Source organism: Eubalaena glacialis, chromosome 10 (assembly GCF_028564815.1).
Source record: "Eubalaena glacialis isolate mEubGla1 chromosome 10, mEubGla1.1.hap2.+ XY, whole genome shotgun sequence".
Taxonomy (NCBI): Eukaryota; Metazoa; Chordata; class Mammalia; order Artiodactyla; family Balaenidae; genus Eubalaena; species Eubalaena glacialis.
In genome coordinates this window covers 86955593-86983446 of record NC_083725.1, presented here as the reverse complement: position 1 = coordinate 86983446, position 27854 = coordinate 86955593, and the positions used below count along the sequence as shown (strand labels likewise).

General features: G+C 39.3%; 1 protein-coding gene and 1 pseudogene across 1 annotated transcript in view; both read right to left on the bottom strand.

Moving 5' to 3' along the window:
• The window catches only part of SLC17A6 (solute carrier family 17 member 6), a 35532-nt gene extending 26107 nt beyond the window's left edge, over positions 1-9425 (bottom strand). Inside the window, exons 1-3 of the mRNA XM_061203150.1 lie at positions 9340-9425; positions 6370-6622; positions 4683-4801 (exon numbers count right to left, since the gene is read on the bottom strand). Coding sequence (XP_061059133.1) covers positions 4683-4801; positions 6370-6622; positions 9340-9425 — 458 coding nt within the window. The remainder of the gene's footprint in view (positions 1-4682; positions 4802-6369; positions 6623-9339) is intronic.
• A 12043-nt stretch (positions 9426-21468) lies between these two features.
• Positions 21469-22456, bottom strand: LOC133099462 (small ribosomal subunit protein uS2-like; annotated as a pseudogene).
• Between the last annotated feature and the right edge of the window lie 5398 nt (positions 22457-27854).

Here is a 27854-nt window from a genome sequence, read left to right as displayed (position 1 = left end):
CACATAATATGAGGCAGGGATGATCAATTTCAACGTAGAGAGAGCCTGTGGTCATGTATCACTGGACACCTGAGTCTTAGTCACAATCTCTTTGTGACTTTGAGCAAGTCACCGCCTCCCTGATTCTCTGTTTCCTTTCCTGATGGATAAAGTGAGAGGATTGGATTAGATGAGCCCTGTCCAGTTCTAATATGGGTTCTTTCTGCTATAGGGCGTTCACTATATGCTACAGATACATGTGATCCTCAATCTCTTATCTGAATAAAGAACTGTTTTCTCTTTAGCAAAAGTCAAGTTAGAAACCCAAGAAATACCTGAAAAGATAAAATGTTGCACTTGGAACTGAACTCTCTTTGAATAAAGGATAGGGGCGGGGGAAATAACCTTTAATTTTCATCAGAGAAGCCTAACCTCAAACTTAAATGGATTTCTCTATGCACATTTATAATGCCTGGCCAGAATTCAAAGATTGCATGCACTGAAATACTAGCACTCTCTACACTCTTGGCTATAAGTAATTTTTTAAGACAGCCCTTTACAAGCCTTCAAATGAGACTTATGACATTTTCAGTGAACAGTAATTTTAATTGTGAATAGTGTGTATGGGAAAATAATTTTAAAGGCAGAAATCTGACATGTGAAAAGAGGTATTTTTATCACAATAGAAATAATCTTTTTGCATTACTAATACAGCAAACTTAAACACAAGTGATATTGAGTGATCATAAGAGGTTTTTTCTTTCAATTTTTTCTGAATTAAGATGTTATTAAAAATAAATGATAACAGCCAACAATTATTGAGTGCCAGGCATATCTAAGAACTTTACACATATTCTCTTATTTAGCTGTCATGATACTCATATTAGGTAGATAGTTTGATTAGCTCCCTTTTACAGAAATGCAAACTGAGGCTCAGAGATGTTAAATAATGTTTTATGTCATTCAGTTATTAAGTAATACATTCAGGAGTCTGAACCCATGCCATTTGGCTTTAGATCCTGTATCTTAACCACTATGTAATATTGCCTTTTTTTAAAGGTGCAAAACACTTTGTTGTGATGTTTATTTCATTTATTCCACAAGTATCTATCATGGGTCAGGGTCTCTTTGAGGTGCTAGGGATAGAGCAGTGTAAATAACAAGGACAAAACTGCTTGCACTCATGGAGCTTACATTTTATTGTAGGAAGGCAGTTATTTCTTAGTTATAGATGAGGAAGAAAAATAGTGGTATGATAGCTGGCAATAGTGCTACATAAAAAATTAAAGCAGAGTTGGGAAATCAGGAGGACAGGAGCAGAATAGGGAAATTTTTAAAATAGGGCTTAGATAATATTGCCACCTAGACAGAGGCAGGAATAGTCTTTGTGAATACAGTATCATTCATTAAAAATATAGTGTTGACCAAACTTCCTTTGGTAAATCTGAACTTCTTTGGTTATGCCTTTGTAAAAATTTTGTTATTTCTCCCACTAAATACTTGACCAGGTTCCTCATCACTCTCTAAATGCAAGATAAAGATAGATTTTTTAGCAATTTCACATTCATAAATTTTTGAGTTACTGTAAGCCCTATGCTCTTTATTGTTTAAAGACAAAATTAATTTGCCTCCAATACCTTCTTATCACTGTATTAAATATGTTCTCATCTTAAATATTACAGATTTTGTGAGGAATCTTCCTTTGATTCCCCACTCTAAAGCCCTCCATGGATTTGACTAAATTCTCCGGCCCAGGATGTGCAATAGCCCTTTAAGGAAAGGCAAAAGAAAAAAATGATGCAAGAGGTCTCCCTGAGACCCAGTTTCCTTTTGCCACTACTCCCCCACCTTCTCATCTCATTGAGCAGGAAAGCAAGAATACTTAGACTCGGACAAGAAAAAGGACCAAGATTCTGTATTCTGACCAAGAGTAGGGCTGCTTTTGCTTAATCCATGAAATGGAGAAACCAAATCATCGCCATTTGTTTTTCATTGAGAAATCTGCCAGGAGGTGTAACCAGAAGCCCTTCTCTCTAGAGGAACTGTCTCCACACACTTCAGTTTCTCTACTCTAGTTCCACCCACCATGCTGATGGCAAACACTTTCCAAAATGAGCTTCTTTTACACTTAGAGGGAAAGGACTCTGTCCCCAGTATCCCACTCAAGGGAAATCTTGTTCTACTATTAAATGATCTATAGGGAAGGGAGAATGGGTATACAATGCCTGTAGGTGGAAAACTGGTCTTGCTGTGTTGTTTTTACTGTTTTTGAAAAAGGAAATATACATCTTTCAAGCAAATTCTAAAAACCTCTAAAATTTTGTGTTAAAAAAGTCTTCTAAGATAAAATTCTATGTAGCATGTATAGGACTAATTGGACATTCACCAACTTGTCAATAAAGGTGTCTCTGGGTGATTAAGTTATTTATGATTTTTTATTATCCTTTCTTTTTAATATATTTTTATTTGATATGTAATACTTTTATAATCAGAAAAGGGAATGTTATACATTTTAAACCTGTTTTCACAGGAGGCTGTATATTTCTCATTGTATGTTTTGTAATATTATTTTCAAAATAAAGCAAGTATGTAAAAGTCTTAAAATGTGATAAGGAAGTGAATCTATACTCTTCTATCTGTTCACAAGATTTTACAATAAATTTTGACTTTATTTTCTCAGCCTTGGAGAATACAAAGCATTGTGTATAAAAATATTGTTTCTCTCCCCTAAATATCCACTTAAAGGTAAGGTGGTTTTGGATTCAAATAATAATTCTAAAATTCAGAAAATTTTTCCCTTGAGGAAAATCTACCAAACAAATTAGAACCTGAGTCAACATCAGTCTTTTCTTTACTACACATGACACAAATGCTAGCAATGAGCTTGAATTTTTAAACTAAGAAAACCTGTTTACTAACCTCCCAGTGTTAGAAAGAGGGAACGCTGGAGCATCCCTAGTGTTTTTTCCTGGCAGGAAAATGTTAGCATTTTAACATTTGGCAAGCTGAAGGTTTTGACTCTGAAAAAAAACTTAAAGGCACAGCCATTGTATTTTTATTTCACATTTTATTGAGTTTCCTTTTTTCTTTTTTGGTGACTTGTTGGATGTTTTCCCACTGAAGTGAAAATATTTTACATATGTATGTTTGGAGTATCTTTCTGGGAAGTTTGTTTTGCTTTAGAAAATATTTTTAGGAAAAAAAAAAGATTCAAGACACTGCATTTTGGATATAAAAGTCAAAACTCTAACGTGTTCATTACCAGTAATATTTAAGGGAATATTCCTTTACATTTTTCTGCCTTATATCAATTTTTAAAATTTATCCCATCCATAAAATTGGGTTCTCTACAGTTCATAATTTTCAGTTTAAACTGATACATTTTTTAAAAGAATATTTTTTCTCCTGTTGGGTCTGAGTCTTAACCATCATTATGTCAAGGTAAAGATGATATTCAAAAGGCACTATTCCTAATCTATTGCACTCTCCTCTTGACATTTTGAAGGCCAGTCCAAAAATCCTCACCCTAGGGGCATTAAGCCTAAAATAAATTTCCAAGAATCTCTCCCTAGGCCTTGGAGATGACTGAGAAATCTTGCACAGGAAAACACCTCTGGTGAATGGATTGTCGGTGACAAAAGCCAGGGAAGGGGTCTTGGAGATTTCACTGAGGGATAGGGAGAGACCAGTTTAGGAAAGCAGAGAGGAGATCAAGACTAGAGAGGTGCCCAGTTCTAATTACTTCCCAGGAAAGCGTGACCTTTTGCGGGGAGGGAGAGGGGTGAAGTCATAGGTACAGGGTCTGAAAGAAGGCCCAAAGTCTTTATTTGGGGTCTCTATGTAGCAATATCTGAAAGGGCGGAGTGCATCTGTTTTTTTCTCAGCTTAACACTTAGATTCAAGAAGCATTTAGTTTTATTTATCAAAATACACACAATGAAGCAAATGAAGCTGTCTCTCACGGTCGGCGTGCCAGGCTGTGCTCCTTGACACCCCCATCCCATCAGTCCTTTCGCCTCGTATTTCGGGGTGCCTCTGCAGGTGGCGCTGGGGGCACTGCTGAGGGCTGGCGCTAGGACCTCGGCTGCAGCCACCACCGCGGCCAGGCTGGAGGCCTCTGGAAGCAGCTGAGCGCCTTCCCCACCCCCGCCCCTACTCAGCAGAGCTCATTAACAGGTGGAGTCGCACCCGGGGCGCCTGAAATCCCGCCTGGCTCCATAGAAACAAATCCTGCAGACCCAGAGCACCATCTGGGCGGGCTTTTTTTTTTTTGCGCCCTACGGGGCGGTCAGCATCACACGGAGCAGGGGCACCCGAAGGACGTGCACGCCAGAGCGCAGTGACGCCCCCCCATCCCTTTGTGCCCTCGGCGGCGCCGTCTCTTCTCCCCCGCTCCCTGCCTGGCCTCAGCTCCTACCAGGCACAGAGGCACGTCGACCATCTCTCGAGAAGCAGGTTACGCCAGGGCAGGGAGGCGGCGGCGACAAAGTGCGCCCGCCCTGGAAAACCCAAATCCTTCGGGGCGCCTTTTTCTGGAAGGAGGCACAGTGTTCCAGCCCCGCGAGTGGGTTCTAGGGTACTAGGAGACCTCGCCCAGGAGTTCCCCAACCCCGCGGGGCCGTCGCCCCTGCCCGCGGCCTCCGCTGCCCCTCGGAGGGTATAAGTCCCACCTCCCCGAGCCCCCGCCGGGCCCGATGCTTTACCTGTTGGCGGCCAGCCGAGAAGCGATGTAGCCGCCCGGAATCTGGGTGATGATGTAGCCCCAAAAGAAAGAACCGTGGATCATCCCCACAGTTTCCGGGTCCCAGTTGAATTTGGCTTTCTATGGGAGTAGGAAAACAAAACAAAACAAAAAACAGGTGGAGGGAGAGAGTAGAGTCAGTGCTTGGGCTGAAAATTCATGTTCAGTAATTCTCGGTCGAACAGCCCTCACCGCCCGGGGTACTCCCAGCATTCTGAGCATGGGGGTGGCTTAATTTTCGTTTCCTAACAAAATTGAATCTGTATCTTCTTACAGAGAAGAAATGCCTCTTTTAACTGAAAAACCGTGCTCGTTTGAAATGGATTGTGATTAATAGCGAAGTTGGGCGCCCTGGCTTTGCTCCCCGACAGCTGCCAGGAAGGTCGGATCACCTCCGTGAGCGAGGAGTCATCAGGGCTTGAGTTTGGGAAATGAGGACTCCCCACGAAGGGATTCTGTTCGCTGGCTGGGGAAAGAGACACCTGACGCGGGTCCACTTAGCCACCACCGACCACGCAGTAGTGGAATCGCTTGGAGAACGGAACCCAGCTGGAGAAATTCTGGGGAAGGGAGGTGGGGCGCTTGGGATGGAAGGTGCTGAAGTCGGAGGACCTAGTAGGAAGGATGGTCCCAGCACAATGGGGATGGGCATAGGCCAGAAGATTTGGAAAAGCCCGGGGAAACTGGGGGACTCAGTGGAGAGGAAGGGGTTGCTCAGAGGTGGTCAGAAGAGCGGGAGAGGGTGTGTCTGAAGGTCGGGGCCTAACTCCGCCCTCACCAGCCTGGTCCGCTGCACAAGGTGAACCTTACAGTAAACTGGGGAGAACTCTCTGCGCAGGAAAGATAAAAGAGCCCTTATCCGGCCTGCGTAACTGGGGACCCTTATTTTTCCCCCCTTTGAATTGTTTGCAGTGTTTCCCGGAATACCCAGGGCCCGTCAGCGCTCACAGCTTCCCATCCACAGCCCGTCCCAAATTTCTCATCCCAACCCCCAACCCTTGCTCTGCTTGGCTTACGTTAGCTCAGATCTCTAAACAGGAAGTCAGGACCCACGGGTTTCTGTGACCTTGACGTTGACCCTCCTCTCCCTAAGCGTCACCCAACGCACATCCTAAGATTACGGGACTGGCTTCCCCGTGACCCCGAGACTGTCCTGCGCTGCTTCGGCTGCTCTCCGACCGTCAGGTGGGACGCTCCTAAAGACCCCTCGGCTAAAACTGCCGATATGTGTGCACAGTTGTTGGATTTGTTTTTCGGTTTCGTTTCATTTTGGTTAAGGAGAATGTTGGCGAGAATTGGAAGCCGGGGGAAATTAGAACTAATCTGCTGCTCTGTTCCTCCGAGTAAAAGAAAATAGTTCGATTTAGTTTTAGCGGACAGTATTAAGGACCAATTCCTTGTATAAAGTCACTCTCCTCAAAAACCTAGTGAGCTAGATGCTTTATTTTACACTTTGCAGGGGAGAAAAGGAAGGCCCAGAGAACAGAAGCGACTTGCCCCAGCGTGAAAAGGGCTTGATTATACTGTCGCGTCCCAATCTAGAAGGGCAGTGCTCGAGGGGCCGGACAAGCCTTCCTCATTCAATGGGGATAGTGGGGCTCAAACAGGTGAAGTGGCTTTGCGAAACCACAGGGCCAGCTGTTGCCCACCTCCTTGATGACCTTGCCCCCGCGGTGGATGGTGCTGTTGTTGACCATGTCCACGATGGCCACGCCCAGGTTGCAGCGGATGCCGAAGGAGATGCAGAAGCCCAGGCCGCTCATGATGGCGATGATGTAGCGACGGGGCAGACCGAAGCACCTGCAGTCGCACAGCGGCGCCTTCTTCTCAGGCACCTCCAGGGGCTTCCCATCCTCCGTCAGCTCGATGGTCTCCCCGGTCTCCTGCTTCTTCTCCAGCACCCTGCGCGGCACACCGTGGGGAGGCAAGGACGCCGCGAGTTAGGCACCCTCGACGCCGGCCCATTACCAGTTCCCAGGACCGGTCAGGACTCGGGGGATGGGCCCTGACCTGCTTCCCCTCCCTCAGGGGTTAGGGTGCTGGGGCGCCACCAGGCTTCAGGACCTCCCGGGCTCTCCAGCCTTCTTCCAGTCTCCCTCCCCGCGGCAACATCTCTTCAACTTTTGTATCTTCTGTCCTATGGCAACCAGTGCCCATTCCCTCGGGATCCACCCCACAGCGCCTTGATTCACATACACCGCCTGAGCCTAACTTTCTTGCGGGATCTGCAGTTTGTAAGGGTGACCCGAAAGGCGCCTTCTCAGCGCCTTCTCAGCGCCTGTGTAGACACCTCCCGCGCGCAGTGCTCTGCCCGGGCGACAGCCGCTTTCATCCAGCCACCCAGCCTCCCGAGGGCTGCTCCGTGGTGGGCGGACCCAGGCAGAGTCCTGCACCCACGCTACCCCTTCCTTCCCAGCCAAGTTGAAGCTTTCCGGGTTGAGGACGCCGGGATCCCCTCCCCCGCTCCCTGCCAGCTAAGCCCGGGAGCCCCCTGGCACCAAGGCCTGTCCCGTCCGGTGCCCAAGCGGAGAAGGTCTGTGAACACTCTTTCAGTGTCACGCACTCTCCTTCCCCTTCCTCCAGCCCCTAGGATGCCAGTTCAACAATTACTCTCCTGTTACACAGCTTACTCTTTTATCCCTTGTTACTTGAGTTTGAAACAAAGGCCTCCACAACATATGGCCGACACCTAAGATTCCTACTGCCAGAACATGAATAATTAATTATTCACAATCTTGTGTCACTACTATCTCAGTTACAAACACCGAAAAATGTCATGGACCCATTTCCAAAGACGTAAAATGAGACTCCCAGATTATACCAACGCACCCCCAAATCAACTCTGGTAAGATGTTCCACACCAAGGTAGAAGATCTCACATTTATGTTTCGTTTTGTGTTTCTTAACTTGCATAGTATTTCCTAAGATTTCATCCCACTGATTCAGTTGCTTTTAGGCTTTCGTCCTTGGGGGGAGGGGAAAGGGGAAAGGGGAAAGCAGAGCGATAGAATGCTTTTACTAAAAGCTGATAGTGCTGTTTTGGTCCACAATACATCAGCGAAATTTCTATTAAAAAGAAGAGGAATGTGAAGGGTAACACACCGTGGACCCTTGAGATGGATATTTAAACAAAGAACCTCTCTGTTTATGATTTGCAGATGTTTTCCAATCCACCATATATCTTTTTTCTATGTGTGCCCCTTTAAATGATTATATCCACACACAATTGTTTTCATACCCACAGGTAAAGCAAATGAAAATTTTAGATCAATTTCAAGAATGCATAGCTCGGGAGATGGCTGTCAAGCAATTTGAGGCTACCAGAAAAAAATGTCAGACTTCCAAATTCTACAGAATACCAACTGGGGAAACATCATAAATGTATTTGTGGCTATGTTAATACTTATTCCTAAAGCCCAATTCCAATGTTAGAGTACACGGCAATTTATTCTAACAGAGAAAAATTCAACTAATGTGATTTTTTTTTATATTGGCTTCATATGCTCATATATGCAAAGTTAAACTCTGCACCTGAACTCCCCACCTGATGTCAGTTGAGCTGGGAAAGAACAGTTCTTTCCAGGGCAGCTGCGGGACTGCAGGGCCCTTGCAGTATCTACTGCCGCATAGGTGCATGATGGTGCCTACAAGAAGCCCACCAGAACCAGAGAGATTTGGAAAATTAGGAGGTGCCTTGGTCATTTTCTTTACATATCCTATACATTTCCAAAGGCTTCAATTTCCCAAATGCAAAAATTAGCGCTCTCTTAGAATCATTTATCCTTTTGTTTCTGCCCTTTCTTCTTGATTTTCACATTATTAAGAAAATGTGTGTTCATTTAATATTCTTGAAAAAATTTAAAGTTGTAAAATTTACAGAATAATTAGTATAGTGACTACAGGGAGAATTAAAATTTTAAATCATTTCTAGTACTTCCAAAGTCATTTTGCTGGTTATAATTATGGCTTTTCTTAAAAGCACTGTGACATTTCCCATGCAAGAAATAGACTTCTAGGAGAGGTCAAATAATTAAAAATGCATATACATTGTTTCAGATTTAAAGAGAGTAACTGTTTCAGCTATCAATTATTGATATATTTTGATTCTTCTTCCTTCAGTACAGAAGGAAGATTCCACTGGGGGATTCTCTACTCAAGTGGTTTTAAAGCTGAGACCCAGCTTTCTTTTCGCCACTACTCTTTGGAATTTTATTGATTAATTTTTTAGGTGGTTGTGTTTTTTATTCATTTTTCTGCATTAAAGGAATTTAATTTGGTGTCACTATAAGCAACAAAAGAAAGGCTCTTTGAACAGGTGCAGGTCATTTCTTAATTGTAAAGAGGATAAATCCTCGGTAGGAAAGGATAAGAATCTGCAGGTACCAAAACAAAAATCACACACACATATACACACACACACACAGCAGACAGGTTAATTTAGTGCAACATTCCTGAATTAATAAGTAGGTTTCCAGAGCAGCCCCGCTTCAGCAATGAGCAACAAAAAAGATTTTCCGAACATATTACAATCTCTCTAAGCAACCAGGATTTAAGGAAATAGCTCTGCAGATTTTTTTTCATGCTGAGTCCCAGGCAAACATAGGTTTGCTTTTCCTTACCTGTAGATCTGGCCGAGGGATTTTCCAGCAAAATTCTTTAGTCCCTCTTTCCCTGGGGTCAAAATCCTTTGTTTTACCGACTCCATTCTTGCAAAGCTTGGTGTCGGCTCTTGCCACATTTAAATAGAAATCGCTAGGAAAGGGGAGAGTTGCGCATATTGTCTTAATCGCTTAAGGTAGTTGTAGGTTTTTTCTTCTCAGCAGAACGGTATCGGTGTGCTTCTTGCAAGAGTGCGAGTGAGAGAGAGGAGGGAGAGTGAGAACGAGAATACAACAGAATAGCTGCATGCAACCCACGGGTTTCCTAATAGGAGAGTTGGTAGACACAATCAGAAAGTCTCATTGGAAGGGGAGGATCCGGTGGCAAAGGGCGCACGCAGTGCCCTGGTATTTGGGCGGATGCAGATGAGTCCTTGTCCTGGAAGTCAGTCCACTGGAAAACAATGTAAATTCCCGGTTTTGAAAGCCTTGTTGCTGTCAAATCTTCTGCCTTTTAAACGTGGGCGGAAATACCACAGAACCCTTGTGTAAGGATAAAGTCAAAAGAATAGTACTTTTTAAAATGGTGCCTTTGCTGTAAGGAGCAGAGCAATTCCCAAAACTCATGGGAGCATCTTAGGTCTCAAGTGAGCGATACTGCTATTAGTTTTTCCTCCTTGCCCATGATCTCCTCCCATCACGCCGGCGCAAACTCTGCTCTGCGGTAGAGTCGAATTAAGATGGAGAAAGCTTGCTGCTCTTTGAGGAAGTGAGTAAATAACAGATACACAGTTCTGATTTGGGCAGCGTCAGGGAAGATTTTGTTTTCAGCACCGCTGACAGCGCCCGCCTGGGCGCTTCTCGGAAAAATGGTTCAGCACCACGGACAGAGTAAGTTTCAGGAAAAGGGGAGGTTTCTTTTGGCTGGCCAGGTTGCCAACTTTCTAGGGGAATTGGGAGGATGGCCCTGACCAAGGGCTATACAGGGGATCTTCAGGAAAGGATGCCATGGAAACCAAGTGAGAAGATGTCATCATCGCCAGGGTTTGCAGGGAGAATGGTGCATTTAGCTCTGCAAAAGAGAAAGACTTTATTAAAAATTGACAAGTTACTTCTAGTTTCCTATGTTCTGCCCAGCACGCTGATGCCAGCTCTGACAGTGTTGCAGGGAAGGAAGATTACAACACATTTTACTTATGTTTGTGTTATTTGGGGCACCGGGGCTCCCTTGAATATAAAATATATGTATACAAAGTGCATAATTATATTGTTCCTGTGTTTTGTTTTAACCCCTGATAGGTAAGAAAAAAAGGAAGGAAGAAAGGAAGAAAGAGAAGGAAGCAAGAAAGAGGGATAGAGGGAAGGAGGGAGGCGGGGGAGGGAATAGAGAAATAATTTAAAAAGAATAGTTTTCCTGTGTTCTTGGCTAAATAAAAGGCAAGCAGTTTAATATAAATTCCTTGGAATTGTATGCTTCTTCACTTAACTAATTTTCAGCACACTACTGAAATACCAATATACTGATGAAATTTGTGGCTATACCTTGTGCTTGTTAACAAATTATCATTGATGATATTTTCAAGATTTATTTAAAATTACTTATAATCTTTTTAAATGTAATTTTTATTTTGTACCATCTTCTCCTAAAGCAGAACTACAGAGAGAAATTCATGTAAGATATTTGCTTTCACATATATAAGAATAGCATCAATGAATCTATTTCATTAAGCAAAGCAAGAAAACTATGCAAGCTTAATGTTAATTATTAATGCATTTGACATGAATCACGAACCTCTTAGATGAAATTCAGGCAAATAGTTACAAAACAGATTGTCCTTGAAACACATTCGCAAAGTCAAAATCCTTGGATTTCCTTTAAGCCAACAGGGGGAGTAGATTTTTCTTAGGGATTCTGTTACCATATCTCAGAAGTATGGATCTAAATACAGAATCATGTAAGAATAGTACCCAAATAGGCCAAATAATACAATGAATATGCATACACTGAATGGATAGCTGAAAAAAATTTCAAAAGTAGCTAAAACTACCATTATTAAATTTAATATTTATCAAATTATATTTTACTATGAATTATAATAAAGAAAATGATACTGGAAGCAGCTTTCTCTTATTTTGTTGTGCATTAAAATATATATTTCCTATTACAATACTGAACAAGATTTTTCTAAAACTCTGGAATGCCTTGAAATAGTATCTACCCCCAAAGGTGATCAACTGTAAAAAGGGAAAAAAGAAAACTCATTAAACTACCTTCTTCCAAACAAAAGATTCAATCTAGTCAGGACTTGACTCATCAAGTGTTTTTCAAAATATCTAAGTTTTTCAAATCTTTAGTGACCAAATTCATTAAATTTAATTCATTTAGGGATATCCATTATTTTGAAATTCCAGAAAGTTATATAAAAAATAGAAGTCAAACAAATATCTGTGAAGCTAGGATGGTGACATAAAAATGATTTTTCCAAGCATTCCTGCCTAAGTTTCACCCAAAATGATTAGAGATCTAAACCACTGGCAAACTTGATTGTTAAGTCATATATGTGTGTGTGTGTGTATATATATATATATATCCATATATACACATATATATGAATGATACAAATCCAACACAAAAGCATTGTTTGTAGAGTAAAATAATTACATTCACCTTATTGAAATCAATGTCATTTGGCTCTCTCCTCCATTCTCCTGATAAAAGTGTGTGTTTAAATCAGAATTACTGCTAATATTAATTTATTCATACTAAAAATATTTATTTAGTGCTAAAAATTTCACTAGGTTCTGGGGCTGTTCCCTGAAAGATCTCACAAGCTACATGGGAAATAGACACATAAATACAATGACAGATACTTCTGGGTGAAATTGGACAAGTTAAGTAACCCAGCCTGGGAATATAAAGTGTACAGAAAAGATTTCAGGAGGTGATATTTCCTTGTCTGTCTTAATACTTGAAGAGAAACTTAGTCCTGTAAAAATGATGACAGCCCAGGAAATTGGGTGGGGAAGGATGGTGGCACTTGGGGAGATCCCAGCCAGAGGAGACATCTTGAGCAAAGTCATAAACAAGGGGAAAATGTTGTATGTGAAAAATTACAAGAATTGTTGCTAGGCTACAATTTAAGCTATTCTTAATAGCTACACCCAATATAAGAGACATATATTTAGATATTACTTACTAATCCAACATATTTTCTTCATGTATGGTCCCCAAATCCAAACACTGAACATGTACTTTTGTGACCTTACTTTCACCAGCTTTATCTTTATGCAAGGAAATATTAGTAGTTATACATATGACATTAATTTAGGGACATTGAAAAAGTCTTCCATTCTCTGGACACCTTCCCTTACTGTTAATATTTTGCATCCAATTTTAGCCTTAAATTACATTATTAGGCAATTCTTTCTCTAGTAGAATTGTCGCCTTTATCCAAGCACTCTTAGCAATAAAAGGAGAAGGTTTCATTGACTATAACTAACGTGTGTAGTGTTATAATTTATGAATGACTTTCATTTACATTATCTCATTTATTCTTTGGAATGATTTTTCAAAATAACATTTCATTCCCAGTTTTTTTTATTCCCAGTTTATTGAGGAGGGAAATGAGATTTAATGAATTGCCTGAAGTCATGCAACCAGTGATGAAGAAGCAGCATGGGTTAGAGTAGTTTTTCACCATTTAAGATTTTGTTAAAATACAGATTCTGATTCAATAGCTCTACAGTGGAGCCCAAGATTCAGCAATTCTAACACGCTCAGGGCTGCACCCGTGGATCACGATTTGAATATCAATGGTGTAGAGTATGGAATGTGAAATCAGCTGACCTGCGTTTGGGTCCTGGTTCTGCTGATTAGCATCCCTGCAACTTTGAATCAATTACTTAACTTTAATAAACTTTGGTTTCCTTATTTGTACAAATGAAGGCTTGTAGTAAGTGATCTCTATCAGCCCTTCCACTTATAAAATTCTATGACTTTTTCATTAACTTATTCATTGATGTAGAACAATATTTTCTTCATTTCTTCCACCCTAAGTTTTTTTTATTGTATTTGAACTAAACAGCTAATAACGAACTGAAAAAAAATGCCAATGATATAGAGAAATATGTTCCTTTCTGAAAATTCTATTTTCTTACATATTTAAAGAAGTCAATTTATTGTTTGTGTTTTACTGAGTATTATTAAGTTTTATAAGCAATTGTTTAAATAATTGTCATCATAGTATTCTTTGAAATTTACATACGATATTACCCAATAGCAATGTTATGTTTGCATTTGTTTATATCTTTGTGTTAGTAAATACTTTTGCGAGATCATTTAAATGTCTTGCAAATGTTGCCCTCTGGTGGAAGGATATGTTATTATTTTAGAAGCAATTGTCTTTAATTATGTAATTAAAACTGTTTTTCTTTCTTTCTTTCTTTCTTCCTTCCTTTCTTTCTTTCTTTCTCTTTCTCTCTTTCCCTCTTTCTTTCTTCCTTTCTTCCTATCCCTTCCCTTCCCTTCCCTTTCCTTCCTTCCTTCCTTCCCCCTTCTTTCCTTCCTTCCTTCTTTCTGTCCTTCTTCTCTCCTTCTCCTCCTCCTTCTTCTTCCTCTTCCTCTTCCTCCTCTTCTTCTTTTCTTCTCTTCCTCTCCCTCCTCCTTCTCCTTCTTTTTGGCACTTGTTAAATTAAAATCTACACCTAAAAATATGAAGCATCCTCTGTGGGCAATATGTTTGCAATTACCTGACCAAATACTAAATGTCCTTAGAAATAACTTGGTTGTCTGGGAGTCCCTCAGTTAATGAAAGAGTCATTATAAAGAAACTTCACTCTGTTAAGATTTAGAAATGACATGGTAATCATGGGGTAAAAATGGGTTAATGTTTTCAGTCCCAATAGAATAAATTGTGATAATTTTTTAAGTATTTTGAAATAGTTATATAAGTTTGATAAGTTTCCTTTCTCATCACCAAATATACATATACATATATACTATATATACTTAAAGGCATTATAATTAGGGCTATTTATAAATCACTGGTAAGGTGTTTTTAAGGCAAATTTATTTCAAAAAATATTTATCAACAAATATTCACTCAACAGATATTTGCACTCACTGTGGGCTAGGTTCTCTCTAGGGTGTAGTAAACCAGTTGACTTAGCACAGTTTTATAGCTTTTCATAACAGTTGTACAGCGTGCACATTCCTAAAGAGAAAACTGTTTTGGAAAGGTTTTTTATAGTATGGCTTTATTTGACTTTGAATAATTAAATCAATGTTCATTCTAATTACACCCTTCTTTCAGGTTGAGGTTATACAAATAAGCTCTAGGATTCATCTGTGACATTTTTCTTACCAAGGGTTTTTAAGTGGACAGTTTTTTGTTCAGCTTTATTTGACTTTGCAGTGTTAGCTTCAGAGACATTTCCAAGAAATTATGATTATACAATTTCTTGAGAAACAGAGATAGAAGAAATAATTTAGTTTGTCTTACCCACATCTGTGTACATAACTCAGTACTTTGCACTGCTATATTTAATGGCCTAATATAAATTATCTTTTGATTTACCTGTGATCTGTCTGATTTAAAATATGGAAGTAGGGAGTTCTAAATAAACTGTAATCTTAAGTATATATATTTAACTACCAGAATACATGTATATAATCATATATGTAATGTGTCCTTTTTGTGTGCATCTTACTCTTTATAATTTACCATTAGAAAGATGTATACATTTTATTCCATTTCTTTCTTTGTGTACCCAAGGGGAAAAAATTCTCATTCACTTACACAACATTGTGCCTTGGAAAAACCCAAGTGTTAAAGTGAATGAAGACCAACTATTGCTCTTCTAATGCCAGAAAAGTATTCCTAGTTTTGAATCCCACACTATATACATAGAGCAATGCGATAAATTACAAAAGGATTTTGAAAGTATTAGCCTCTTTAAACTCTCAAAAAAATTTTTTCTTAAAGTAAAAGCTGTGATTGTATAAGAGAATATTGGGGGAAAATTAATAGAAAAGAGATGCAACTTGTAAAGAGAATTAAAGAAATACACACTTCACCATGAAGGAGTCTAAAACAGAGATCACCCTGACTTAAGGTATTTTACAGACTAATAAATAGATTAAATGACAAGTAATATGTAATGTTCTTCGGGTCTGGTGAAATATTACCTAATTGAAATCTCTCTCTCTCTCTCTCTCTCTCTTTGAGTCCTATAGGGATGCTATTTTGCTTTCATCATCCTGGGTTACTGATTCCCTTTGGGTACCATTATGCTTATCATTCCAGATTATAGAATATGGTATTCCTTGGAAGAAAGCATGTAACATTATTGAAATCACCCACTTGGCTGCAAACACCTAGAGATTGTCTGTTTAACTTCTTCACACTGTTTTCTAAGTCATACTGTGAGAGGCAGAAGGTGAAAAGATTTCATTTCTAGAATATTTAAAGTTACCCTTTCCAGAGTAAATATCTGAATACATAGTTTGATAATAGGATAGAATATTTAAAATACAGAATATTTAACTGCTATAAGCATACTCTAATCATAATTTTGGAGAAGGAACAACAAAAATGTAATGAAATGCAATGGCAGCTAGAAATGTTTTCTAACTGCTGCCCTCTAGTGGTCAAATAGAAAATTTTCTTTGACCTAAAAAGGCTAACCTACAGCTGGTTGATTTTAATTATTAGAAAGTCAGCAGGAAAACATGTTTCAAATAATATTTATATCATATGTATGGCTTTTTTCCTAATACAAAGAATAAAAGGGCACTGATAAATCAGGATTGAATAACTGTGCAATTTACACAATTTTTTGTGCCTTCTGGTAGGATTATAATAATAGTAAATACACCATTATACCGTGGTGAGAACCACAGTGGGTAGGTTTTACTGTGTAAAATGGAGAGGCTGTGGTCATTCACTGAGACTCTGGATACAGAGTGCCAATACCTTCGGTCATTCATTGTGGACAAGCAGAGTCAGAGCTCTTATCAAACCATACCTGAAACCTGCCCTCTAACTAGACTGATCTTCCAAATTTTTGAGTCAATGAACCACATTTAATTAATACTTAAGCCAATTAGAGTTGGAGTTTCCATTACTTATGACTCAGAGTATTTTGATTTATCACCTTAAAAGTATTTTATGAATGGATAAATGGATGAATGGAAAAAGGATAGATAGACAAATCCAAGGTTTAGAATATAAATTAAAAGTACTAGAAAGAGGAAAGGGTCATGTAAGAATAATTATAGAACAAAATATTAGAAAGGCAGAACAGGGTAAGACAAAAGATAGCCTTAAATTTCAAGCTAATTCAATTAAATGTTTATTAACATTGCTAAGTCATAATTACATGCTTTTACTGGATACCGGGAAGAAGAAATAAATAAGACACGTATCTTGCTCTCAGAGACCTCAGATTTTAATTAAGAAATTTAGATTTTTTTCTTATGGATAATTGGAAAAAAAATTTAATCATGAGCAAAGAAATGATTTTATCAAGCACAGTAATGTTCTTAGAAGTTTATCAGGCAGCAGTATGATAAACTGTGTGGAGAGAAGATGAAGGCAAAGGGGTCTCAACTCAGAAACTAACTACTGTAACAGTCTGTGTGTGAGCCAATAAAATATTTTTTAAAAATAGTCTCCTTTCCCCTATGATCGTCAGACTTTTAACTCATTCAGGGATTGGGGAAAAATTATCCACAGACACATAGATAGTACAAAAGAGCCATCATTAGAACACTTGTTTAGATCAGTTTGAAAATTATGGACTCAAATGACATTGGGAGATTGCTTCTGTGAGATAACTTAATTTCTAATAAGTATATTTTATTTCTCCCTAGCCCACTCTCCTGTTTCATCACTGGCATGACCCCAGACATTAAAAGAGAAAAATTAGCACATTTATTTAGTGAGTGGAGAAAAGGAAAATGTCAGTGGCAAATGGCATCAATCAACAGCCCTTACTCTCTACCCTTGGGCCCTTCACCATCTAAAAATTCCTCCTCGGGACAGATGCAGCTAACAATGGATCTGATGTGACTGACTCCTTTTAGACTGAGATGATTCAGGAGCAAATGAACCCCCCATTCTTTGGCCACTTGTATTTTCCTTTTAGGGATAGTCCTCAAGGTTGAAATGAGTCTTGAAACAATATCAGGACGTGCAAATTGTGTGCAAATCAACCCCGCTATTTGCATGGAGCTCAGCTTTCTTACAGTGCTTCCTATCCCAGAGGCTATAAGATCAGAAGAGGGTAGATGGGGAGAGGAGAGTAATTTTCAATAGTTCATGACTTCAGATTCTAGGGAGGCAAAATTTTGGTAATAACAGAAATTAAAGCACTTTTCTACCATAGCAAGTAAGACAATACAAACATATCTCTAATGCATTATACATTTTACATTTAGTTTAACTTTTATTTTATCAAAGTGATATATGAAACTAGATTTAGAAGTCAAACTTTTTTTTTTTAACAGCAGCAGTCCTTTGACTCATTTAACCTACTGACAATTCTTGCTACTAAGAGGTACCACTTTTGTGGAGATTAAAGGAGTGTGTGTGTGTGTATGTGCGTGTGTGTGTAAAGGATAAGGGAGTTCCTGGCATAGAATAAGTAAGCACTATATGTGTCAGCTATTATAATCATTACACTGCTGTTGGCTGATGTTCAATTTTTGACGTCTATTGACATCCTCCTTTGAAAGATGAGGAATTAATTTTAATTCTGCTTTACACCTCTCTCTCTCTCTCTCTCACACACACACACACACTTGCTATCCCCCATTCTCTCACTAATTTTATTTAAATAAAAATGTAATGTTAATAGACCAATCAAAATAATAATGACAAGCAACTCTCACAGGATCACACAGTTTAGTGGCAGAGTTAGAATTCCAACTCAAGCCATCCACCTCTCCCTGCTCACAGCCAAACCATAGGGCTACTTTGCTTTCATTTCCTTTCTTATATACAATTTTCTTTTCCCTAGAGTTCATAACTGTATCCTGCTATGTGTTGATGTTGTTTTATTATGTTTCTATATTCCTGTCATTAATCCATCTCAAAACATATCAAGAGAACTAATTTCTCTTGATATAATCAAACTCATCAGGTAATCTATTAGTTCCTTTTTTTTCCCTGGATACATTTCTCCTGGAGCTTTCTGCCCTTCAGTCTACACTAGATGCTTTCTAGTTCTGTCATATAGATGCCAACCTGGAGTCCTCAGTCACCATCGTTCTGGGGGGCTTTCCATCTCTCTTCTGTGTCACCTTCTTGCTTTCTGGATCCTATATCCTTCCTGGATTACATACTCCCACAGTTTCCTGAACCAGGAGCTTGTTTATGTATATAAACAGGGGCCTGCTATTTATTTATTTATAACAAGTCTTGTTATTTGAAACCCTGCAAATGTGAAAATTGATTTTTTCTACCTTCACACTTGATTGATAGTTTTGCTTCTATGAATTCTAAGTATTGATACAATATTTTTTGATGGCATTGTCTCATTGCTTTCCATCTTCTAATGTTGCTATTGGGAAGACTAATACCATTCTGATTCCTGAAGCATTGTGTATTTTTTTTTAAAAATTCCTTCTCTGGAACCATTATGGTACTCTATCTCTAGTGTTCTGAAAATTTAATAAGGGACTTTTTTGTTGTCTTTGTGCTTGTCACTAAGAGGCAGAGCATTGTATGTCCTTCAAATCAAGAAACATTCTTATTTAATCTTCCTGATAATTTCCCCTCCTCCTGTTTACAGGAGTTCTCCAAGCTTTTTCCTGGAGAAGATTAAACATCTGGTAACCAGCATTCTAGGAGCTGAACTGAGAAAGGAGCTGGGGATAGAGTCTTACTATTCAGTATGAAAACTTTCATTTTTCCTCCTGACTTCAGTAAGGCATCTCATCTCACCCCAGACCTCAGCTACACCTCTGTCCTTGAGGTCTGGGACTATATGATCACCCTGCAGAGATACATTTCCATATTCTTCCATGATAGGTGAAGTCCATTTGCTTGTCTGTTTGTCTGTGTAGGCTGGGGTGGGTCTAACTCCTCTTACATATACAATTGCGGCAAATCATCTTTTTTTAACCCTCAGTCAATCATCCTGCTTTCAGAGTTACCTGGTCATTTCAATTCCCAAGCTTTTCCACAGTTCATGCATGAATTAGATGAGTTCCTTTTGGCTTCCACTGAAAGGCATTTAGAAATCACCCTTCACCACTCTCTAGGTCACTTTGCATTTGTCTATCAGCTTTCCATCGTCTAAAAGCTGGGTAACATCTTCTAAATATTGTTGCCTGGTGTCCCATTCTCTTTTTTCTTGGGGGTTTATAGCTTTTTAAAAAACTTTTTCACCATCATTTTAGTGAAACGTTTGGAGAAAATGAACACAAACTATATGTTCAATTATCCAAATTTAACTGGAAATCTGTGTCCATTTTATATTTAAAACAAAACTCAGTTGAAAACTTATGTCCACACAAAAACCTGCATTTGAATGTTTTTAGCAGCTTTATTCATAATTACCAAAACTTGGAAGTAATCAAGATGTCCTTCAGTAGGTGAATGAATAAACTGTGGAATATTATTTACATACAATGGAATATTATTTAGCGCTAAAAAAACATGAGCTATCAAGCCATGAAAAGACATGGAGGAATAGTAAATGAATATTACTAAGCGAAAGAAGTCAGTCTGAAAAGGCTACATACTGTATGATTCCAATTATGTGAAATTATATGACATTCTGGAAAAGGCAAAATTATGAGACAGTAAAAACATCAATGGTTGCCATGGGTTATGGGGTAGGGGTGGGTTTGTGGGGGAGGGATGAATAACTGAAGCACAGAGGATTTTTAGGACAGTGAAAATATATCATATTGTTGGATACATATAATTATACATTTGTCCAAACCTATAGAATATATAAGACCAAGAATGAACCCTAAAGTAAACCACAGACTTTGAGTGATTATGATGTGCCAATGTAGGTTCATCAATTGTAACAAATGTACCACTCTGGCGGGGGATGTGGATGACGGAGGAGGTTGTGCGTGTGTGGAGGCAGGGGGTACACGGGAAATCTATATAATTCTCCTCAACTTTGCTGCGAACCTTAAACTTCTCTTACAAAAAGCCTTAATTTAAAAAAAAAAGAAATCCCTACCTTTACTGTGTAAAACTCGAAGCAGGGCCCATGTTTCTCTTTGTCAGGCATAGATAAAACACAACATTTGGGCTTCCCTGGTGGCGCAGTGGTTGAGAATCTGCCTGCTAATGCAGGGGACACGGGTTCGAGCCCTGGTCTGGGAGGATCCCACATGCCGCGGAGCAACTAGGCCTGTGAGCCACAACTACTGAGCCTGCGCGTCTGGAGCCTGTGCTCCGCAATAAGAGAGGCCGCGATAGTGAAGAGGCCCGCGCACCGCGATGAAGAGTGGCCCCCGCTTGCCGCAACTAGAGAAAGCCCTCCACAGAAACGAAGACCCAACACAGCCAAAAATAAATATAAAAATAAATAAGTAAATTTAAAAACAAAAAAACAACACAACATTCATTACAGAAAAAATTCTAATGTCTGAGCCTACACCAGTTTTAAATTTCCTCATTCAGATCAGAGTTAGATGATCTCACACAGAACGTTAAAGTATTTCCTCTCTAATGAAGCCTACTTCTCTATCTCCATCTTAATGGTTCTCGTTCTTGCTCTATACACACCAAGAACACAGGCCAAGTGTGAGGGCCTTTTCACTGGCTCACTATCATATTATCCTTTAAAATTTTTTCTTTGTTCTAGATCTTAATACTACCTAAAAATATCTTTTCTCCTGCTTATCTGTTTTAGTTTCCTGTTGCTGTGGTAACAAATGAACACAAGCTTAGTGGCTTAAAACAACACAAATACATTTTCTTTGAGTTCTGTAGGTTAGAAGTTGGACAAGTTCTCATGAAGCTAAAATCAAGACGCCAGCGGGGCTGCATTCTTCTAGATGCTCTAGGGGAGAATCTGGTCCTAGTTTTTTGTTGTTGTATGTTTGTTTTAAAGAAACTAATGTTTATTTTCAGTCAATCGCATTCCATTTTTCTGTGGAGGAGCCCGTGGAAGAACAGCTTAAGACCACTCGGTGGTCGTTCCTCCTACCAATTCAGTGTCCTGAGCAGTGGGACCTGCAGACCGGTCCCCAGGGGCAGGCTGAGCCCTGCAGTCTTCCCTAGGGAACTGGTGAATAGGCACAGAGGGCTCCTGTGCCTTCAGATGCAGGGTCTGTAACCTCAGATGGAGTGGCAGTAAATTCAGGGGCTGGAGTGTTATAAACACGCTTATAACCAGAGTGTTTCTTTTTTAGTGTACTACACATTCCAACAAATTGGAGCACTCTATCGCTAACAAAAGCCCCATTCTCTGTTTTTCTGCCTTTATGCTCACTGTTACTCTCACCCTGAAATTCCTCCTGGGTCACATCTTTTCCAGCAGCAGCCTACACTTCCTTTTCAATCTCTTCAGGATTCTGTGCAAGTAGAGATAAGGCATGACCTCTCATGGGCGCTCACGTGGTACCACACACGCACAGAACTTCCTGGGCCAGTGTCCACCACGTCCAACCCACTGTTGTTGCAGAGGATGGCATGTCCACATAGCGCAGAGGAGAATCTGTTACACAGAGCCATGGCAGACAGGTTAGCATAAGACAGCTCTGTAAGAGGCTAGTGGTCAGCCCTGGGGTCAATAACCACCAGAAGACGTGGTTCCTGGAAAGCTCCTTGGATCTGATTAGTGAAGGTTCCAGAAGCAAAGTGGACAGCAATAAAAATGGCTCTGGTCACAGCAGCAAACTTCAGCCCAGCCCTGTGGCCAGTGTTCCTGGAGGATATGACACTGGTGTCAGCCAGATTTTCAATGGCAACAATGGTACAAGCCATCAGAAAAAGCTTCTCCCAGGTCCTCTTCAGATTTATGATGTAGATGCCATCACCTATTTCCTTTGTAGATGTATATTTATTTGGATGTCAACACTGGTGCCACCTAAGTTCATTCCTGATGCAAGAATTTTGAGGACAAACTCCTCCTTCATTTGCAGGATAGCAAGGGCTCCAGACATTGTGAAAGTTTTCCTTTAAGTTATGATGTAAAACCAGGACATTTTCATATGAATCCCTGCTTGGGTAGCACAGAAAGGCTCAACAGGTTTTGTTTTGTTTTTTTTAAACGTCTTTATTGGAGTATAATTGCTTTACAATGGTGTGTTAGTTTCTGCTGTATAACAAAGTGAATCAGCTATACATATACATACATTCCCGTATCTCCTCCCTCTTGCGTCTCCCTCCCACCCTCCCTATCCCACCCCTCTAGGTGGACACAAAGCATCGAGCAGGTGGGGTTTGGACTATGATTTGTTTTCCGAGGAATGTGAATGGATTTTGCCCCTCTCTCTTATGACATTTGGCTCCTAAATGAATCTTTGGTTACCAGTCTGTGCCAGTCTCCAGTCCGTTTTTCACACTCCGGTGGGATTCATCTCCCTGAAGCAACAATCAGATCATTCTACTTGCTTTAGCACAATCTTTCTGAACTTCAATCTCTTCAAAGAATAATTTCCCAGTTCCTCCTGACAGTTGCTCAAGGGTCAACAACAGGTCTGAATCTACCATTCCAAATCAATTTCCCATGTTTCGTTTTTAGTGTACTACACATTCCAGCAAATTGGAGCACTCTATCGCTAACAAAAGCCCCATTCTCTGTTTTTCTGCCTTTATGCTCACTGTTACTCTCACCCATAACATCCTTTTTCCTTGCCTTTCGTTCATCAATGCCCAACATTATTCGTCATTCAAGACCCAGATCAAACGTATTCTCTTTAATTAAGTTCTTTCCTTTATCATCTCACTGGAAATTGAGATCCAGCCCTGACATTGGCAGAAATGTACAACCTTGAAGAAGGTAATTAAACTTCATCATGCTTCAGTTTCTTTATCTGTTAAATGTAATAAGTTATATCTACCTTTTGCATATTAAATTAGTGTGTGTAAGCCATCACTCACAGTGCCTGTCATATAAGTATTTAATACATGAGAGTGATTATTATTATTATTAATCTATACTTTTATATGACACCTATCAGTTTCTGCCTTGCAATCTTTGAAGGTGGATCCCATATTTGCATCATGTGCATTTTTCATAACTCTTGTCAAAATATCTGACAAACAGTATAAACAGTGAACAAGGTTGAATAAATAAATAAATCCTCCTAAACTTTATTACTAGGCTCCCCTGTGGCAAAGTGTACTGTATTATTTCCCTAGGGCTGCCATAACAGATTACCATGTATTGGGTGGCTTAAAGTAACAGAAACTGACCCTCTCACAGTTGAGGAGGCTAGCAGTCCAAACGCAAGGTGTCAGCAGGATTGGTTCCTTCTGTGAGGGGGAAATTGTCCCATATCTCTCCTAGTTTCTAGTGTTTGGTGGCAATTTTTATAGTTCCTTAGCGTGTAGATGTGTCCCTCAAATCTCTGCCTGTATCTTTACATTGCTTTCTTCTCTGTGTCTCCGTGTCCTCTCTTATTACAAAAAAATCAGTCATTGGATTTAGGGCTCACCCCAAATCCAGAATGATTTCATCTCAAGGCCCAAATAAGGTCACCTTCCAAAGTTTGGGTAGACGAATTTTGTGGAAACACTGTTCAACACACGACAAGTATGTACAAGGCTCCTTCCCATTTACAACAAATTGTAATCAAGAACATAAATTCTAGCTAGACTGCTTAAGTCCAGGCCCTGTCCCACCGTTACTGGATTGTGGCTTTGGTTACATTACTTAACTATACCCAGTTTCAGTTTCTGCATGAGTGAAATAAGGATAAATAATAATATCTACCTTAAAGAGTTTCTATATAGATTAAAAGAGATAAACCTTATAAAGGACTTAGTATAGCCCGGTTGTTATTAATCAGTCAATAAGTCTTGGTTTCTTCTTTTATTTATTTGTTTATTTTTATTGGGTAGGTCTGTCCACCTGGAAAGCTCACTACCCCTCCCACTTTTTACTTGACTAACTCCTTCTAAATATTTGTATCTCAACTTAAGTGTCATTTCTTCAGGGAGGCATTCTCTGACATCTCAATAGAATCTAATAGTCCTCAATCCCTTTTCTCATTCCTTATCACAATTGTGTAATGGCTGGTTAATGATTATGATCAAATAGTAATTGAATACACTTTAGCTATTTAACCTTTAGTATCTGACTCCCCGTGGAGAACTCTCTTTAGTTTGATACGGGCTCAGATTGCCTGGGATTGAATCCTGGCTCCTTCCCTCTTCCTCCTTGGGTGAGTTCCTTAATCTGCTCAAGTCTCAGTTTCCTCATATGAGATGGCTGTAATAACATTACTTACATCAAGCAATTGTACGCATCAAATGAGATCCTGTATGTAAAGCATACAGCTCACAGTGCCTGGTACATCCAAGTGCTTAAAAATGGCTATTTAGTATTAATATTTTTTTCAGTTTCTGGCATCTAGTTGAGGAAGTGAATGAATTAATACTGAATGAATGAGCCAGGTTATTGGCCAAATCTAGGAATACAACCTGTGCAGCAGAATAGTGTGGCAATTTAATATGCTCCTACGACCTTGTCCTCATTAGAGATTTTCTCTAATCAAAGGAGCTAAGAAAGCCCAAGGGAAGAGGTGCCTAACACCTCTGACCCAAATAGTTTCCTCTATTATAACCTTTACAATCCCATTAAAACCAGAATTTAAAACATAAAAGGTCCATAGAATCCAATTTGTTTCTAGCCCTAGGGTGGTCTTTTAGAGATGGACAAAGACTTCTGGGAGGGCAGTGAAAAAGATCAGCTAAGGCAAGTCTGGGTCCTTAACAGGTGAAGTGTGTCTGGAGGCAACAATGCTTTAGTGTGAGGTGGGATAGAAAGTCATCAGGACTTTGCAGCTTTTAATGTGCTTCTCTACAGTCTAGGGGAAAAAAAACAATGTTATATGGACATTAAGGAAAGCAGCTTCAATATTTAAAAGAAAATTATTCACTACCCTAAGAATAAATTGGTGTTCTGGAATAAATATGCCCATTGGAAAGCAAGCAATATTTATTTCTGCATTGTCTACACAGCAGAAGAGACTATTTAGTGGCACAGCTTTGCAATCAGAATGAACTGGTTTGAAACTCTGGTGCAAATGTCACTTTCTTTTGAAAATGAGTCATGAATCACACAGGTTTTAAATTTACTTTGGGGTGGGGGGAGCTGGTATTTGATCGCTGAAGTCATTTATATTTCCTTAAATAGAGGAAACTGAAACAATGACTTTTTTTTTTTGGTTGAGACACATAATTTTAGAAATTAAAGATTATTTAGTTCAAAGATCTTAATTCACAAATGATAAAACTGAGGAGCAGAGACATTAGGTGACTTGACTAGGGTCACACAGCAATTTGGTATTTTGGATTCGGAATTCAAAACTAAATCCTGATTCAAGCAATTATACTCCAATAAAGATGTTTAAAAAAAAAAAAAACTAGATTCAAACTGATACCTGATGCCACAGGTTATCAGATGTCTTTCCCCCATGCTTGGCTCACCTACTAGAGGCAGCTGTTCCATTGAAGGATAAGATGCAGCATCATGCAAGTCCTGGACTAGAAGCGCATTGAAGATTTATTTCCTCTGCTCACTGAATGTCAAGTTCACAGTTCTATTATCCTCCACAGGAAAGAGTGCAACCTTGGATTTTGTTTATACGGTGACCCAGGAAAGATGGATTCTCTCTCTCTTTTAGTAACAAACTGTGCTTAATAACTGGGAAGGATATGTGAATATAGATAAAAATGGTTTCATTTATAAACATACACTATATATTTTTTAATTATTTTTTATTTTTAAAGGAGGCCCCTGACTTCCTTTGCTCCACCTCCCTTCTTGCTCCTCCCTCAAAAGAGACTTGATTCCCCAGAGGAAAGGTAAAACCTCAGTTAGTCCACATGTACTAATGGGCCAGGTGATTAGGTTAAAGTATCAAGCACCTCTTTGTGTTGTCCCTTTTATACCTCTTTCACTAATGCAACTGAGGGAGGAAATTAAGGTTTGGCCTTCTTGTCTCTTCTGTTTTTCTTTCTTCATGTGTTTGTACAAAAGTTGGTACAATTCCAATAACTAGATTGAGAGGAAAGGATAATTTCTCACTTAGTTCACAAGCTCCAGCTGCATGTTCCATCTCAGAGGTCTGCAAGGGTGTACTTGTCATAAAACTTATAAGAATAATAAAACACAATAAAACTTATCATAAAGGAGTCTTTTGGTTCCTCTTTGGAATCCTTACATATAAAATCCCCTTAGTGAACTCACAGAGGAGGAAAATCATGATTGTTAAGGCAAAATTAGGCAGTTTTGGATCCTTCCATATATTTCCATCAAAATTCAACTCATGCATCTGCTCAAAAAATATTTAGTAAGCATATGCTATGTATCAGACTATTTCAGACTCTGCGGATAAAGGGATGAACAAGACAATTTTCCATCCTAACGGAGCTTTGATTATAGTTAGAAAGATAAAAACACATCGATATGCCATCCTACTTTCTAAAAGCATTACATATCATTGACCGTTTACCAAGCTCCAGACATTGTTTGAAATGCTTCATAAATTGTATTTCATTTAATCCTTATTGCAACCCTGTGAGGTAGGTATGTGATGTGATATGATACAATATAATATTTCATAGCAGAATAATGCAATATATTGCAGATAGAAAAGTAAAAATACCCAAGGTCCCACCATTCTTAAGTGTTTGAGGTAGAATCTAAACTCAGATTCACCTGAACAAAGGTACACTTATTTGCACCTATGTTTTTCATCCCTTTATTTACCAATATTATTAATCAATCATAGTGTCTTGCGTGCTATGCTAATGACTAGAAATATAAAGAGGAATAAGACTGTCTTTACCATCAAGAAACATCCAGCTGGTAGAGGAAAGAGACATAAAAATAAACTCCTGCAATGATGAGTTATGGGAACTGAGGCAGAGGACTGTAGAAGAGGCAGTGGGAAACCAAGGAGAGAAAGATCTGTCCCATCTAGACACTGACATAATCTTCAGGAGGAGATGGTGTTTGAGCTACATCCATCACTGTGTAGAATTCCCTTTCCCTTCTTGGTGCCATTGCATGGAATGAGGCGGCTATGTTTTTACAGTGGTAGAAACAAGGTGCAGAGAGGCAAATCGCCAATGTTCTAGGTCAAACTTTGTTGCTAATTCAGAGTGTGAAACATGATATTCCCTTTTTTCATATATGTAGTGGAGTTAGTGATACCTTACCCACCCCTGTAATGGAGTTGCTTGTAAGTTTTAAATAGGATAAGAAGTGAGCGATGACTTTGTAAAAGATAATGCATGATTAAAAATGTGAAGGAGCATGTTTGTTAACATTAATAATGATGATCAAACCATTTCCTCACTTTTTAACCTTCTCTTTTGTAGGCAAAC